General features: G+C 44.1%; 1 protein-coding gene across 5 annotated transcripts; it reads right to left on the bottom strand.

Moving 5' to 3' along the window:
• Window positions 1-560: 560 nt before the first annotated feature.
• Window positions 561-16,901, bottom strand: cssa07h11orf68 (chromosome ssa07 C11orf68 homolog). Of its 5 annotated transcripts, none has more exons than XM_082977195.1 (3): window positions 16,809-16,835; window positions 14,031-14,138; window positions 561-1,943 (listed from the first exon to the last, which is right to left on the bottom strand). In XM_082977195.1, the coding sequence occupies exon 3, from the start codon at window positions 1,874-1,876 to the stop codon at window positions 1,112-1,114; it is 765 nt and encodes a 254-aa protein (XP_082833321.1). In that variant the 5' UTR covers window positions 1,877-1,943; window positions 14,031-14,138; window positions 16,809-16,835; the 3' UTR covers window positions 561-1,111. The 5 variants fall into 5 exon arrangements, with proteins under 5 accessions (XP_082833321.1, XP_014062109.1, XP_045577307.1 ...); XM_014206634.2 differs by lacking the exon at window positions 14,031-14,138 and adding an exon at window positions 15,666-15,755 and having other exon boundaries at window positions 16,809-16,825; XM_045721351.2 differs by lacking the exon at window positions 16,809-16,835 and adding an exon at window positions 15,666-16,791.
• Between the last annotated feature and the right edge of the window lie 57 nt (window positions 16,902-16,958).

Raw genomic sequence — 16,958 nt, 5'->3', positions numbered from 1 at the left:
CATACCCAAATCTAACTGCCTGTAGCTCAGGACCTGAAGCAAGGATATGCATATTCTTGATACCATTTGAAAGGAAACACTTTGAAGTATGTGGAAATGTGAACAACACAGATCTTGTAAAAGTTGGTACAAAAAAAAAAACACATTGGTTTTTTATTTGTATTACGTTTGAAATGCAAGAGAAAGGTCATGTATTATTCCAGCCCAGGAGCAATTTAGATTTGCCACAAGATAGCAGCAGTGTATGTGCAAAGTTTTAGACTGATCCAATGAACCATTGCATTTGTTAAACTTTGTATCAAGACTGCCCAATTGGTTTATTATTAACGTTAAGTTCATAACTGTGCACTCTCCTCAAACAATAGCATGGTGTAATAGCTACTGTAAATTGGACAGTGCAGTTAGATTAACAAGAATTTCAGCTTTCTGCCAATATCAGATATGTCTATGTCCTGGGAAATTCTCGTTACTTACAATCTCATGCTAATCGCATTAACATACATTAGCTCAACCGTCCCATGGGGGACCCACCGATCCTGATAACTGACAATACAACAGAGAACGTTTAAAATAAATTTATTTGGCAATTGTTGTAATTGATAACATCGAGTACAAAACATATGAAAATGGTAAGACATTTTTATTACAGATACCGTGACATCTTTGTAGTACAGCAACCTTTGTAAATGTTAAAAAGGTACAGAATCGCAACAAAACATGCATGTATTCAGTCAATGCATGACCAGTGACAAGCTCTGGTTTCAGAGTTGTGGATGGCAGCTGCACTACCGAATAAGTTAATTAAAGACTTGATTTACAACATTTTTGTTGAAGTAGTAAAACATTTTTGCTTGTATGGTAGACAATATAATCTGAATCTTGAAGCACCCTGCAATGAACTATGGCAAGAAATCTGAAATTAATTTCAGCACAATGAACAAGTCTGCTTCGAGACATAGGAAGAACTCAGAAATATTAAACCCCATACTTCAGGGAATTAACTGAACCCAAGTCAGAAGTACAGTACTGTACAACATAGCCTGACTCATGGCATGTGTCCAACATTAAGTGCTTGTTTAGCAATAGCAAACTATCCTCCCACACTCCTTTCCTAGGTAACCTCCAGATTGGTGACTTTGTTGATGATGTGGGAACGCCGGGGCACACACTCCAGGTCGTACTTGCTCTCGTAGATGGTGGGGCAGAGATTCCAGCGGTTGTTGCGGTAAATACCCAGGTAAGTGTAAACATCCGGCTTGAAGGACAGCAAGCACTTGACCCCCGTTGCCCGGATGACTGCATCCAGCCTCATCACCTCGTTCTCGTCTGTGAAGTCCTTGTTATAGGAACAGATGACGTGCTTACGGTCAGACTTGGGGTCGCGCGGGCTCACCTTGGTCTGGAAGATCTTCCCTTCCAGGGCTGCTCTGGCCACACACTCCCAGGCATGGTCCACCTTGAAGCCTGAGTCCAGGTGCATCAGCCACTTGCCGGTGAGCACCCCGTGGTTCAGTGCCAGTTCCTTCACAGTCTGGAAGGTGATGGTTCTCCCGCTGGTCAGCAGCCTCTCCCAGCTTGCCTGGAGTCCAATGACGTCCCCTGTGGCAGGGCAGTGGCCCGGGCCCAACACAGCGATCCACCCCACAGGTCCTTTACCACTCGCCTCGTCCCCGAAACGCCCCACCTGGGATGGCCTGTTGGTCTCCAGCCAGCCGTCAAACTCAGCTGCAGGCGTTTTGCGAGAGTCAAATATGATCCAGGGGTCTGTGTCTGCAGCCATGGATTCTGCTGCATAGCTCTCTGCAGATAAAGGCTCTGGGTTCTCCACCTCTGCACCCTCCTTTGGGACATCTTCCTCCACCTGAACATCCTCCATGGTGGAATCTCAACAAGGGGTTCCTGGGGTGGGTTCTCAGCAATGGTCAAATGGGTGCACAATTTTCCTGTAGATAAGCATGGATGTTAGTTTGAGTAGGAAAAGTTATAAAACCTTGTTCATGAGAACACTGCCTTTGCACTCATCCCGAACAAGCATACAACAGAGAGCATGGAAAGCCCACAATGAGCTCGTACAACCAAAAGATGGAAGCTGTTTTTGCCTAGCTTTGTTAAACAGCTAGCTAGCTTGTTAGCATGGATAAATATTTACATTTTACTTGCATGAACAGAGCAACTTACAGTATAGTAATGAAATGTTTCTGTACTAAGGTAGCTGGCCAGCTAGCAATGTTTAAGCCTGCTCAAGCCTCCATGATTTCAATGTAGCTAGCAAAACTTTGAAACACCTCGTATACAAAATAGCATGTAGCCTAGCGAACAGTATCTAAGCAAAAAAGTCCTCACTGTCAACTGCGTTTATTTTCAACAAACTTAACGTGTAAATATTTGTATGAACATCACAAGATTCAACAACTGTGACAAACTGAACAAGTTCCACAGACATGTGACTAACAGAAATGAAATAATGTGTCCCTGAACAAATGTGGCCACCAGCTGCATGAAGTACTGCAGTACATCTCATGAACTGCACCAGATTTGCCAGTTCTTGCTGTGAGATGTTACCCCACTCTTCCACTAAGGCACCTACAAGTTCCCGGACATTTCTTGGGGCGGAATGGCCCTAGCCCTCACCCTCCGATCCAACAGGTCCCAGACATGCTCAATGGGATTGAGATCCGGGCTCGTCGCTGGCCATGGCAGAACAGTGACATTCCTATCTTGCAGGAAATCACGCACAGAACAAGCAGTATGGCAGGTGGCATTGTCATGCTGGAGGATCATGTCAGGATGAGCCTGCAGGAAGGGTACCACATGAGGGAGGAGGATGTCTTCCCTGTAACGCACAGCGTTGAGATTGCCTGCAATGACAACAAGCTCAGTCTGATGATGCTGTGACACACCGGCCCCAGACCATGACGGACCCGTCACCTCCAAATCCATCCCTCTCCAGAGTACAGGTCTCGGTGTAACGCTCATTCATTCGACGATAAAAGCAAATCCGACCATCACCCCTGGTGACAAAACCGCGACTCGTCATTGAAGAGCACTTTTTGGTCCAGCGACGGTGGGTTTGTGCCCATAGGCAACGTTCTTGCCGGTGAGGACCTGCCTTACAACAGGCCTACAAGCCGTCAGTCCAGCCTCTCGCGTACAGTCTGAGCACCGATGGAGATTGTGCTTTCCTGGTGTAACTCGGGTAGTTGTTGCCATCCTGTACCTGTCCCGCAGGTGTGATGTTCAGATGTACCGATCCTGTGCAGGTGTTGTTACACGTGGTCTGCCACTGCGAGGATGATCACCTGTCTGTCCTGTCTCCCTATCTTAAGCATCTCACAGTACATACATTGCAATTTATTGCCCTGGCCACATCTGCAGTTCTCATGCCTCCTTGCAGCATCCCTATGGCACGTTCACGCAGATGAGCACGGAGCCTGGGCATCTTTCTTTTGGTGTTTTTTTAGAGTCAGTAGAAAGGCCTCTTTAGTGTCCAAAGTTTTCTTAACTGTGACCTTAATTGCCTACAGTCTGTAAGCCGTTAGTGTCTTAACAGCCGTTCCACAGGTGCGTGTTCATTAATTGTTTATGGTTCATTGAACAACATTTTACATTTACATTTTAGTCATTTAGCAGACGCTCTTATCCAGAGCGAATTACAGTAGTGAATGCATACATTTCATGCATTTATTTTTTTGTACTGGCCCCCCGTGGGAATCGAACCCACAACCCTGGCGTTGCACACACCATGCTCTAAACACTGAGCCACAGGGAATGACCAACAAGCATGGGAAACAGTGTTTAAACCCTTTACAATGAAGATCTGTGAAGTTATTTGGATTTTTACAAATGATCGTTGAAAGACAGGGTCATGAAAAGGGGACGTTTCTTTTTTTGCTGAATTTATTTGAAAAATAACAAAGGTTACGTATTTAACCATTTATGTGGATCACTCATGTGTAATGCGTGTAACCACTTGTGTGGATCATGTGGATAACTCCAATATGGTATCCTTTAAGGGGGCAGGATACATTGCGTAATAATTTCCGATTAGTCCCATGTAGTGCTGCGGCTGACCCCCTTAAATGTGCTGACCCAACGCCGAACTACTTCCACCTTGTGTCCTTTGAAGCACTGTAGATCAGACAGAGGATTTGAGTGATCCAATAGCTCAAATAACCATGGTTACATACATAACCTTCGTTATGTAGCACTATATTGGATCACTCCAATATGGTATCACAATACCAGATTTAAAAAAAATGTAAAATGTAAAAATAAATACAAATAATAATAAAAATAAATCTGTGAACTAGATAAGGGTCAGACAGAACAAAGTCCCGTAGGACTGAGCTCAGGGCAGTCATAGTTGCTATGTCCCTCTGTCCCCACTCAGGGAAATGGAGGCAACACCAAGCACAGGGCAACATTGATTCGATAGTAACTAGAAAAAGGTGCTAGATGATACCCGACTGGCTAAAGCGCACGTCATTGAGGGGAACTCCTTGCAGCAGTGCCCACGATGTAGCTAGTCCGCTAGTAGAATGCACCACTACAGCAGAAGCCGCGGGAGGAGCATTTGCGGACAAATGTTAGGGCCGGTTCATGTCTGTCAAACAGGACCGTCGACAAGAATGAGGGGTTAAGACGGAGGGTGAAATTTCTCATCTGGACTCATTCTGAAATGCCTTCAGTGCTCACTGAAAAGGCATGAAGTTTACTCACCCTCTTAGTGGAGGTAATAGCCAACAGGAATGCCATCTTCATGGATAGCTGCTTCAAAGTCATTGACTCTAGGGGCTCAAGGGCGACAAAGCAAGTGCTGACAGCACCACGTCAACGTTCCAGTTTGGCACCGAGCGGGCCATTGCTGGACACTGACGTCGAACTCCCTTCATAGAATTTGGAGAGCAATGGGTAGCCAGCCACAGGTCCCTCTTGGCCTTCATCATGACGGCTAAATACACTAAATGATTCCGCTCGGCCCAGATCAAGCAGTGACTGAAAACCGTTTGCACATATTGCTCTCAAACCAGGTACAGAATATGCCCCACCACATTTCATGACGCATTGGTGGAAGAAACCATGGCGCTCTGCAGCGTGTTCACCACATTGTCCTGAAGGCCAAGACTGGTCCACTAACACCTCTGAGGCCAAGCCCGAAGCGTCAGGTCCGGATGCCAGTGGCCCCCCAGCCTGAAGAGAACGTCGGGCCTTAAGGGCAGCTGCAATGGGGTCCCTGAGAGGCCGAACCATTGGAAAGCGTAAAGCAGCATCTCTCAAGAGCATGTCTGCTGCATTGTTCAAGAACCCTGGGATGTGTGCTCCTCTGAGCAATGCCGAACGGGTCTGAGCCCACGGCAAGAGCTCCCGAACCATTGGATTAAGAAATGCTGTCCTACCATGTAGGGCTGGAATTGTTGAAGAGCTAGGCAAACCACCCTGAGCTCCAGCACATTGCTCCAGCGTCCAACTGCCTCTGAACAACGCACCTCAACCTGTCAGAGGCTTCAGTGCACACCAGCTCTCTGCAGTGGACTCGGGTCAGGCTCACACCCTTTACCTGGAAGGAGCAGGATAGCCACTTGGATGAGGTCTTCAAACAAATCACTAATCAAACAGTTGATGGTGTGTTGTTTTGGAGGCCGCCCGCGGGAGTTGAACCATCGCTTGAGTGGCCTGATGGAGAATGCCCAGTGGAACCAACAGTGAAGCCACCAATTTTGTTACTCTCGCCTAAGGGAGATGTGCCCTCATGAGAGTCGAGTCTATGGACATCCTGAGGTAGATCACCTTCCGTGAGGGGATCAGGTGACTCTTCTCGTTGAGGGTGAGTCCCATAACACAAATGTGTGTCAAGAGGGTCCTTGTGTCTTGTGGCCTGTTCGCTGATGGGGCAGACTATCCAAACATCCAGGTAAGGCAGTTAACTCCTACAGTAGAATGTGCCACCACAGCAAAAGGCAAAGGCCGGCAGGGCGGCCAAAATGCTGCAGTAACAGTGTCCACCATGCAATGTGAGAATCCGGTTGGATAGGCCCTTGCCCAACACTCACCATAGTTGCCTGATAAAGCTTTCGTATTGCCTGCGTCTGAAAAGTGTCCATTGCCCTGGCAAGGCACAACACACTGGGGGAAAACCCTAGTTCACCCGCAACAGCGAGTGTGGACAACTGCATTGACCGGTTAACGTGTCTGTCAGACAGAACCCTTGGCCAGAATGAGGGATCTGGATGTAGGTAATCTGAACTCCTTCTGAAACACTCAACTAGGGCATTAACACTAGAAAACCAGAACTACAGCGGTGGCCAGCATCGGAGGTCGTAGCCTTCCATCACTGTATTCAGTGCCCATGTGGACTCCACTTGCCTCTCAGTTTGGCTTTTGGGCCTGTGAGAAGCTGCCAATGCCAGCACCACAGGGTGACTACAGAGTGTCACCCTTCCCTGCCTGTGGGCAGGGACACCTGGCATTTCTCAAGAAAACCCCCCCCACTGGAAATGGTAGTTTCTCTCTGTGGGAGGAAGTCATACCCTGCAATGTAACAAAACAATGGCAACCCCAGCTACACACTGCACAAGACCAGCAGTGGAATCTAGCTGTTACGCCAGTTTCTAAGGGAAACTAGGATAGATATTGTCTGTACTGTAAACTAATGTAACAAAACTACAGTAAACCCAGCTACAGTGCCTTCGGAAAGTATTCAGACCCCTTGACTTTTTCCACATTTTGTTACATTACAGCCTTACTCTAAAATTGATTCAATCCCCCCCTCCAATCTACACATAATACCCCATAATGACAAAGCAAAAACAGGTCTTTTTTTGTTGCTAATTCATGAAAATAAAAAAATGAAATAGGCATTTACATAAGTATTCAGTCCGTTTCCTCAGTACTTTGTTAAAGCACCTTTGGCAGCGTTTACAGCATCGAGTCTTCTTGGGTATGACACTACAAGCTTGGCACACCTGTATTTGGGGAGTTTCTCCCATTATTCTCTGCAAACTCCGTCAGGTTGGATGGGGAGCGTTGCTGTTAGGGTTGCAAAGGGTAAAAACTTTCCGGAATTTTTCCGTGGGAAGTTAATTTCCTAAATTCCCGGGCAAAAATTCATCATTGTGGGATACACAAGGAAATTATAGGTCTTGTGGCATATTTTGGTTAAACTATCCTCAATTCATAGGAATTGTAACCCTCTGCATGCACAGTGCATTCTTCCATCACATGTACAGCTGATTCTCAAGATCTTGCACACTAATGAGATGCTATTGAGCCCACACTACTACACTGGACTACATGCTTTCTGGTAAGTTTTGACTACAATACTGGGTGGGGTGAATATATTTTATATGACATTCATGATTTTTTGTTAACTAGTAAATAGTAGCCTACAGCAAAGTGTTTTTAAATCATTTCTAACTTGTTAACACTTTCTACTAGTTAGTTTCTGCTACCATGTGAGTTTTAGCTTGCTTGAGCCTGCTAACTGAGGAGTGTTAATTTACCTGTTCCCATACAGGTTTCATTTAAAAAAATGTATCTTACAAAGGAGTTGTTTAATCTAACTGCTTAACTATTTATCTGTACATGGAATTGTATTTAGGGTTTTTCTATTTTTTTCCCCCTAATCTTAACAGGAAACTGCCATTGGCACCATCTGATGTGTGGAGACATTCCACTGCAGCTAATGGAGAGGGAAAGCTGTGTACATTTGCAAATACTGTGCCAAATCATGTGAAGAATGCAACAAAGATCCAAAATAATTTGGCCAAGTGCATAAAGTTCCCTCAGTGCTCACAACAAGCAACCTCTTGACAAAAGCCCCTCTATTTCTGTTCGACGTGAAAATGATGAATCAGACACCTTATCGATAGCAACAGCTCATGCTCCTCCTGGAATCAGATGTTTTTTTTGACTCAATGGAGGAACATAGTCAAACGCCGATGAACTGTGCTCAAGCTGTGTATGCAACTGGTTCACCTCTGATGCTCACAGGCAATATGTATTGGAAGATATTTCTGAATGTTCTTCGCCCAGCATACACCCCTCCAACCAGACATGCTTTATCTACTCATTTGCTGGATGCAGAGTTCAAGTGAAGGTCAAGCAAATCAGAGAAAGCAGACTATTGCAATCGTCTGATGGGTGGTCGAATGTTTGTGGACAAGGAATAATTAACTGCATCATCTCCACCCCTCAACCAGTATTCTACAAGAGCACAGACACACCGGTCTCTACATTGCGCATTGAGCTGAAGGCAGTCAATGACCTTGGACACCAGAAGGTATTTGCACTGGTGACAGACAATGCTGTGAACATGAAGGCTGCTTGGTCTAAAGTGGAGGAGTCCTACCCTCATACCACACCAATTGGCTGTGCTGCTCATGAATTGAATCTACTCCTCAAAGTAGAGGTCGACCGATTCTGATTTTTTTTCCCAACGCCGAAACCGATTATTGGAGGGCCAAAAAAGCCGCTACCGATTAAAATCGGCCAATTTTTTTGTTGTAATAATGACAATTACAACAATACTGAATGAACACTTATTTTAACTTAATATAATACATCAATAAAATCAATTTAGCCTCAAATAATGACACATGTTCAATTTGGTTTAATTAATGCAAAAACAAAGTGTTGGAGAAGAAAGTAAAAGTGCAATATGTGTAAAAAAGCTAACGTTTAAGTTCCTTGCTCAGAAAATGAAAACATATGAAAGCTGGTGGTTCCTTTTAACATGAGTCTTCAATATTCCCAGGTAAGAAGTTTTAGGTTGTAGTTATTATAGGACTATTTCTCTCTATACGATTTGTATTTCATATACCTTTGACTATTGGATATTCTTATAGGCACTTTAGTATTGCCAGTGTAACAGTATAGCTTCCGTCCCTCTCCTCACTCCTACCTGGGCTTGAACCAGGAACACATCGACAAAAGCCACCCTCGAAGCAGCGTTACACATGTAGAGCAAGGGAAACTACTCCAAGTCTCAGAGCGAGTGACATTTGAAACGCTATTAGCGCGCACCCGGCTAACTAGCTAGCCATTTCACATCGGTTACACCAGCCTAATCTTGGGAGTTGACAGGCTTGAAGTCAAACAGCGCAATGCATTGCGAACGGCTGCTGGCAAAATGCCCAAAAGTGCTATTTTGAATGAATGCTTACGAGCTTGCTGCTGCCTACCGTCGCTCAGTCAGACTGCTCTATCAAATCATAGACTTAATTATAACATAACACACAGAAACACGAGCCTTAGGTCATTAATATACGTTATTCCTGTTACATTGCACAACCTTCAATGTTGTCATAATTACGTAAAATTCTGGCAAATTAGTTCGCAACAAGCCAGGCGGCCCCACCTTTTGCATATACCCTGACTGCATGCAATGAACGCAAAATGACAATTTCACCTGGTTAATATTGCTTGCTAACCTGGATTTCTTTTAGCTAAATATGCAGGTTTATAAATATATACTTCTGTGTATTGATTTTAAGAAAGGCATTGATGTTTATGGTTAGGTACAGTCGTGCAACGATTGCTTTTTTCGCAAATGCGTTTTTGTTGAATCACCCCCCGTTTGGCGAAGTCGGCTGTCTTTGTTAGGAAGAAATAGTCTTCACAGTTCGCAACGAGCCAGGCGGCCCAAACGGCTGCATATACCCTGACTCTGTTTGCAAGAGAAGTGACACATTTTCCCTAGTTAAAAGAAATTCATGTTAGCAGGCAATATTAACTAAATATGCAGGTTTAAAAATATATACTTGTGTATCGATTTTAAGGCATTGATGTTTATGGTTGGAGCAACGTGTACCTAAGCGATTATATGCAACGCAGGACTGGCTAGATAAACTAGTAATATCATCAACCATGTGTAGTTAACTAGTGATGATTGATTGTTTTTATAAGATAAGTTTAATGCTAGCTAGCAACTTACCTTGGCTTCTTACTGCATTCGCGTAACAGGCAGGCTCCTCGTGGAGTGCAATGTAAAGCAGGTGGTTAGAGCGTTGGACTAGTTAACCGTAAGGTTGCAAGATTGAATCCCTGAGCTGACAAGGTAAAAATCTGTCGTTCTGCCCCTTAACAAGGCAGTTAACCCACCGTTCCTAGGCAGTCATTGAAAATAATGTGTTCTTAACTGACTTGCCTAGTTAACCTGTTAGGGCTAGGGGGCAGTATTGACACCGCCGGATAAAAAACGTACCCGATTTAATCTGGTTACAACTCCTACCCAGTAACTAGAATATGCATATACTTATTACATATGGATAGAAAACACTCTAAAGTTTCTAAAACTGTTTGAATGGTGTCTGAGTATAACAGAACTCATTTGGCAGGCAAAAACCTGAGAAGGTTTCATGCAGGAAGTGGCCTGTCTGACAAGGTGTCGTTCTTCTTGTCTCTGTTTATTGAAGAGTGAGGATCTTAGCTGTCCCGTGACACTTCCTACGGCTGCCATAGGGTCTCAGAAGGCGGTAAAAAGCTGAATCGTGGCTTTGCAGGCTCTGGCTGAAAAAAAGTAGCGCGTTTGGGTAGTGGCTGGTTACAGTACTGTGAGACTCAGGCTCGTGCCCGCGTCGACCGAAAGCTTTGTTTACTTTCCTCTGTTTAGCTAAATGGACATTCCCGGTCGGAATATTATCGCTTTTTTACGAGAAAAATGGCATAAAAATGGATTTTAAACAGCGGTTGACATGCTTCGAAGTACGGTAATGGAATATTTAGATTTTTTTTGTCACGAATTGCGCCATGCGCACGACCCTGATTTACCATTTCAGATAGTGTCTGGGACGCACAAACAAAACGCCGCTATTCGGATATAACGATGGATTATTTTGGACCAAACCAACATTTGTTATTGAAGTAGCAGTCCTGGGAGTGCATTCTGACGAAGACAACAAAAGGTAATCAAACTTTTATAATAGTAAACCTGATATTGGTGAGTGCTAAACTTGCCGGGTGTCTAAATAGCTAGCCCGTGATGCCTGGGCTATGTACTTAGAATATTGCAAAATGTGCTTTCACCAAAAAGCTATTTTAAAATCGGACATATCGAGTGCATAGAGGAGTTCTGTATCTATAATTCTTAAAATAATTGTTATGCTTTTTGTCAACGTTTATCGTGAGTAATTTAGTAAATTGTTAGCGAATTCCCCGGAAGTTTGCGGGGAATTTGCTAGTTCTGAACGTCACATGCTAATGTAAAAAGCTGGTTTTTGATATAAATATGAACTTTATTGAACAAAACATGCATATATTGTATAACATAATGTGCTAGGGTTGTCATCTGATGAAGATCAAAGGTTAGTGCTGCATTTAGCTGTCTTCTGGGTTTTTGTGACATTATATGCTAGCTTGAAAAATGGGTGTCTGATTATTTCTGGCTTGGTACTCTGCTGACATAATCTAATGTTTTGCTTTCGTTGTAAAGCCTTTTTAAAATCGGACAGTGTGGTTAGATTAACGAGAGTCTTGTCTTTAAATAGCTGTAAAATAGTCATATGTTTGAGAAATTGAAGTAATAGCATTTCAAAGGTTTTGAAAATCGCGCCACAGGATTCAACTGGCTGTTACGTAAGTGGGACAAATTCGTCCCGCCTAGCCCAAGGAAGTTAAATAAGTAAAAAAAAAAATAATAATAACACAAATTGTTACTGCCAAACCGGCATCCAAAAATACCGATTTCCGATTGTTATGAAAACTTGAAATAGGCCCTAATTAAATCGGCTATTCTGATTAATCGGTCGACCTCTACCTCAAAGACATCATGGCACTCAAAACAATGGATACTCTACAAGAGAGCCAAGGAAATGGTTAGATATGTGAAGGGTCTTCAAGTTATAGCAGCAATCTACATCACCAAGCAATGTGAGAGCACCACATTGAAGCTGCCCAGCAACACCCATTGGGGTGGTGTTGTCATCATGTTTGACAGTCTCCTGGCGGGGAACGAGTCTCCAAGAAATGGCCATATCAGTCTGCGATATGCACAGCCCCATCAAGAGGATCTTCCTGGATGATGCATTTTGGGAGAGAGTGGTAAGCAGCCTGAAACTCCTGAAACCTATAGCAGTAGCCATTGCACGGATTGAGGGAGACAATGCCACCCTGTCTGATGTTCAGACTCTGCTTGCAGATGTAAGGGAAGAAATCTGTACTGTCCTGCCCACTTCACTGTTGCTCCAAACAGAGGAAACTGCAGTTCTGAAATACATCAAAAAGCTTGAAGACTTCTGCCTGAAGCCCACACACGCTGCAGCGTACATGTTGGACCCCAAGTATGTTAGCGAGAGCATCCTGTCTGGTGCACAGATCAACAAGGCCTATGGTGTCAACACTACTGTGTCTCACCACCTTGGCCTGGAGGAGGCCAAGGTTCTTGGCAGTCTGGCAAAGTACACTTCCAAGCCAGGGCTTTGGGATGGAGATGCAATATGGCAGTCGTGCCAACATCTCATCAGCCACCTGGTGGAAGGGACTTTGTGGATCTGAGGCACTTTCCCTTGTTGCCTCCAATATCCTCCAAATCCCACCAACATCAGCCGCCTCAAAGCGCAACTGGTCCTTGTTTGGGAACACGCACCAAAGCATGCTAGAGGCTGAACAATACAAGGGTTGAAAAATTGGTGGCCATCCGTGCAAATCGGAGGCTTTTTGAGCCTGACAACGAGCCATCAACAAGATTGGAAAGTGACAGTGAAGATGAGGCTTCAGAGTCTGACGTTCAAGAGATGGACATTGAGGTGGTCCAGGGAGAAGACATGGAATCCTGAGAGGAAGACAACCAAAGCTTTAGTTTCTAGACTATCATTTCACAGATGTTGAAATTGTTTTTGGGCATGCGAAGCATTACATTTTGGATTATTGGGGATCATTCAATATTCCCTTTTGTTCAGTGAAATCATCCCATGTGAAGAGTCAATTTGTAACTAAATTGTTTTGTTTTTTTCTATTGGAAGGACTTATAAGTAGACATGGCAAATGATTAAGGTAAAAGGTTTGTTTGTCTCCATATGATATGTTAAATAAACTCAGCAAAAAAAGGAACGTCCCCTTTTCAGGACCCTGTCTTTCAAAGAATTCGTAAAAATCCAAATAACTTGACAGATCTTCATGGTAATGGGTTTAAATACTGTTTCCCATGCTTGTTCAATGAACCATAAACAATTAATGAACATGCACCTGTGGAACGGTCATTAAGACACTGTCTGGGTGCGGTGTGTCACAGCATCATCAGAATGAGCTTGTTGTCATTGCAGGCAATCTCAATGCTGTGTGTTACAGGGAAGACATTCTCCTCCCTCGTGGTACCCTTCCTGCAGGCTCATCCTGACATGATCCTCCAGCATGACAATGCCACCTGCCATACTGCTTGTTCTGTGTGTGATTTCCTTCAAGACAGGAATGTCACTGTTCTGCCATGGCCAGCGAAGAGCCAGGATCTCAATCCCATTGAGCACATCTGGGATCTGTTGGAACGGAGGGTGAGGGCTAGGGCCATCCCCCCAGAAATGTCCGGGAACTTGCAGGTGCCTTGGTGGAAGAGTGGGGTAACATCTCACAGCAAAAACGGGCAAATCTGGTGCAGTCCATGAGGAGATACAATGCAGTGCTTAATGCAGCTGGTGGCCACACCAGATACTGACTTACTTTTGATTTTGAACCCCCCTTTGTTCAAGGACACATTATTCAATTTCTGTTAGTCACATGTCTGGAACTTGTTCAGTTTATGTCGCAGTTGCTGAATCTTATGTTCATGCAAATATTTACAAAGGTTAAGTTCTGAAAATAAATGCAGTTGACAGTGAGAGGAATTTTTGTTGCCGAGTTTAAATCCAATGCAAAAAACATCTACATTTATATAGTATTAATATTAATTCCCATATATCCCCACATAAAGTTTCCACCTCTGAATATTCCCCAAAATGTGCAACCCTAGTTGCTGCCCAGCTATTTTCAAATCAAATCAAAGTTTATTTGTCACGTGCCCCAAATACAACAGGTGTAGACCTTAAAGTGAAATGCTTACTTACAGGCTCTAACCAATAGTTGAAAAAAGGTATTAGGTGAACAGCACTGGTCATCCCCAAAGCCAACACCTCCTATGGCCGCCTTTCCTTCCAGTTCTCTGCTGCCAGTGACTAGAACGAATTGCAAAAATCGCTGAAGCTGGAGACTAACTTTAAACATCAGCTATCTGAGCAGCTAACCGATCGCTGCAGCTGTACATAGTCCATCTGTAAATATCCCACCCAATCTACCTGCCTCATCCCCATATTGTTTTTATTTACTTTGCCTCTCTTTTGCACACCAGTATCACTACTTACACACCATCATCTGCTCATCTATCACTCCAGTGTTAATCTGCTAAATTGTAATTACTTTGCTACTATGGCCTATTTATTGCCTACCTCCTCATGCCATTTGCACACTGTATATTGACTTTCTATTTTTCCCCCTATTGTGTTAGACTGTACGCTTGTTTATTCCATGTAACTCTGTTGTTTCTGCCGCACTGCTTTCTTGGCCAGGTCGCAGTTGTAAATGAGAACTTGTTCTCAACTAGCTTACCTGGTTAAATAAAGGTGAAATAAATAACAAAAATAAAAAAAAAAGTTTCCAATTAAGGGATATTTACAGTCTGTACTGTAAAGTAGTGCAACAGAACTATAGTAAACACAGCTACACACTGAAACCCTTAGTGTAATAGTGCAGAGATGTGAGTTAAGGGAAACTGATTACTGTAACAAAAACGATCACAACCCAGCAACTACGTAAAAAAAGTGTAAACTCACTATGGCCGGGCTAATATTACTGTGTCTATAGTAAACACTGTACGATAGTATAGAATGGGATCTGCAGTATCAGCCTAGTCTCATTATCTGAAGGCGAGCTGAATGGCTGTAGCTTTCGTTGTGGAAAGCTAAGCCAACAGTGTAAACTGCCTGACCATAAAGGGGCAGGGCATTCTACCTCAAACACGTTTATAGCTTATTTCTTGCTTTATACGTGGAGGTGCTGGTTGGCAGGACTTCAGGAAAGTGTGTTTATAACTGTGCTTAGCCCTGCAATGGTCACCTCTCGTTAAGCTAGCTACTTTGCATAGCTCGTTCACCGTGGAACACACAAGAGTCTAGGCAACATGGCTGTACCCTGTGAGAGATTAAACGTGGTGCACCTCGCATCACCTAGTTCACTCAGGGGAGAACTGCAAGCCCGCCAGAGCAAAACAAACAGTCTCCCGATCTTGCGGGGTAGGTACGGTCCCCAAAGCCGAAGGCTATTACCAGGAGGGTTCTGGGGACAGACAAGTCACAGACAACTAAGACAAACCCTCAGTGCCGCAATACTGGTAGACCAAACCGAGTATCGCCCAGGTTGGTACACTGTCACAAGTAATAAAAACAAGGACAAAACACAAACTAGATGGCACAAGCCATTCCGAGTGGGCGGACAGCAGAGCACCCTGATGGAGAGGCTAGCTAGCTGTTCCAAGATATTGAATAGCTGCAGGTATACTTCTGCACTTTTACACTAACAGAGCTCTTACCATGCAAATTCTCTGGGATGAGCCAAGAAAAGGAAGAGGGTCAGCCGCAGTACTACCTGGTACTAACCTGAAATTCTGGCTGCATTTCAAATGCGGAAAAGACAAACCCTCCACTTACCCTTGCCTTATGCCCTTGTGGGAATCCTCGCTGCAATCTTTTCCACCGGTCCAAACAATTGGCCAAGCAAGTGAAGTTGGCCCCTCAGCCCTCGTTTGTGATAAGAGTAAGATTCTATTCACTCCAGGGCCTAAAACGCCCCATAATTCAATTCGAAGATTACGTCCGCCAAAACTTAAAACCAACATCAAGTCACCATACAATTATAAGTAAAAACAAATCTAAAGTTCAAAATTGTGCTACTAATGCACGACAGCACAAACACGTAATGACGTTTTTGTTCGTTTAGCTTTTGGAAATGCTAGCTAGGGCATACAACTTTCCCTGACATCATTTACATTACATTTACGTCATTTAGCAGACATCACACACATCACAATTTTCGATTTACCCGATATCGTCGGATGGCTAGTATTCGATGTCTGCATTTCATATCATGGCTAGATGACAACGCATCCGCAATAAAAATTGACAGAGCGCATATAAAAGCACATACCGCTACCGGTGGTTCCATGATTAATGAAAACACATTCGTTGGACTAACTTTAAGCCAAGGTCGACCATTTAAAATTCATTCCTTCTTCCCTCGTACCTTGCCCTACAAGTGTCAACTCGTCATCATACCGCATGATATGTTATCAGAAGTGTTCACTTAATTTGAGGGCTGACGGGGGAAGGTGTGTTTGGAATGCAGCCAGTTGGTGTTTGGACTGAAGCATCTTAGTGGGAATGTATCCTGCCGCGCTAAATAATACCATGCTGGAGTGATCCAATATAGTTCTACGTAACACACGAGTCTAGACGACTGCGCCTCATGACACCTAGTTCATTCTCAGGGAGAACTGCCACCCCGCCGAAATGAAACATGTAGTCTCCGGATCTAGTGGGGTAGGCGCGGTACCCGAACCCGAGGGCTAAGACCAGGAGGGTTCTGGTGGACAGACAACTAAGACAAACCCTCAGCACCACAATACTGGATATACCAAACCGAGTATCGCCCAGGTTAGTAATAAAAACAAGGACGAAAACCAAACGAGATAGCACAAACTAAACCGAGTGGGGGGACAGTAGAGCACCTTGATGGAGAGGCTAGCTTGCTGCGGGTATTACTTATGCGCTTATACACTAACATAGAGCTCTTACCAAACGAATCCTCGCTGGAATGAGCCGAGAAAATGAAGAGATGGAAGTAGTGCGCTGAGAGTTATTTAAGGGTGTCAGCCGCAGCACTACCCGGTACACCAGACTAACCTGAAATTCTTACTCGGGGTGTATCCTGCCGCACGGAAGGAG

Source organism: Salmo salar, chromosome 07 (genome assembly GCF_965601325.2).
Source record: "Salmo salar chromosome 07, fSalSal1, whole genome shotgun sequence".
Taxonomy (NCBI): domain Eukaryota; kingdom Metazoa; phylum Chordata; class Actinopteri; order Salmoniformes; family Salmonidae; genus Salmo; species Salmo salar.
This window is presented reverse-complemented; position numbering and strand designations above follow the sequence as displayed.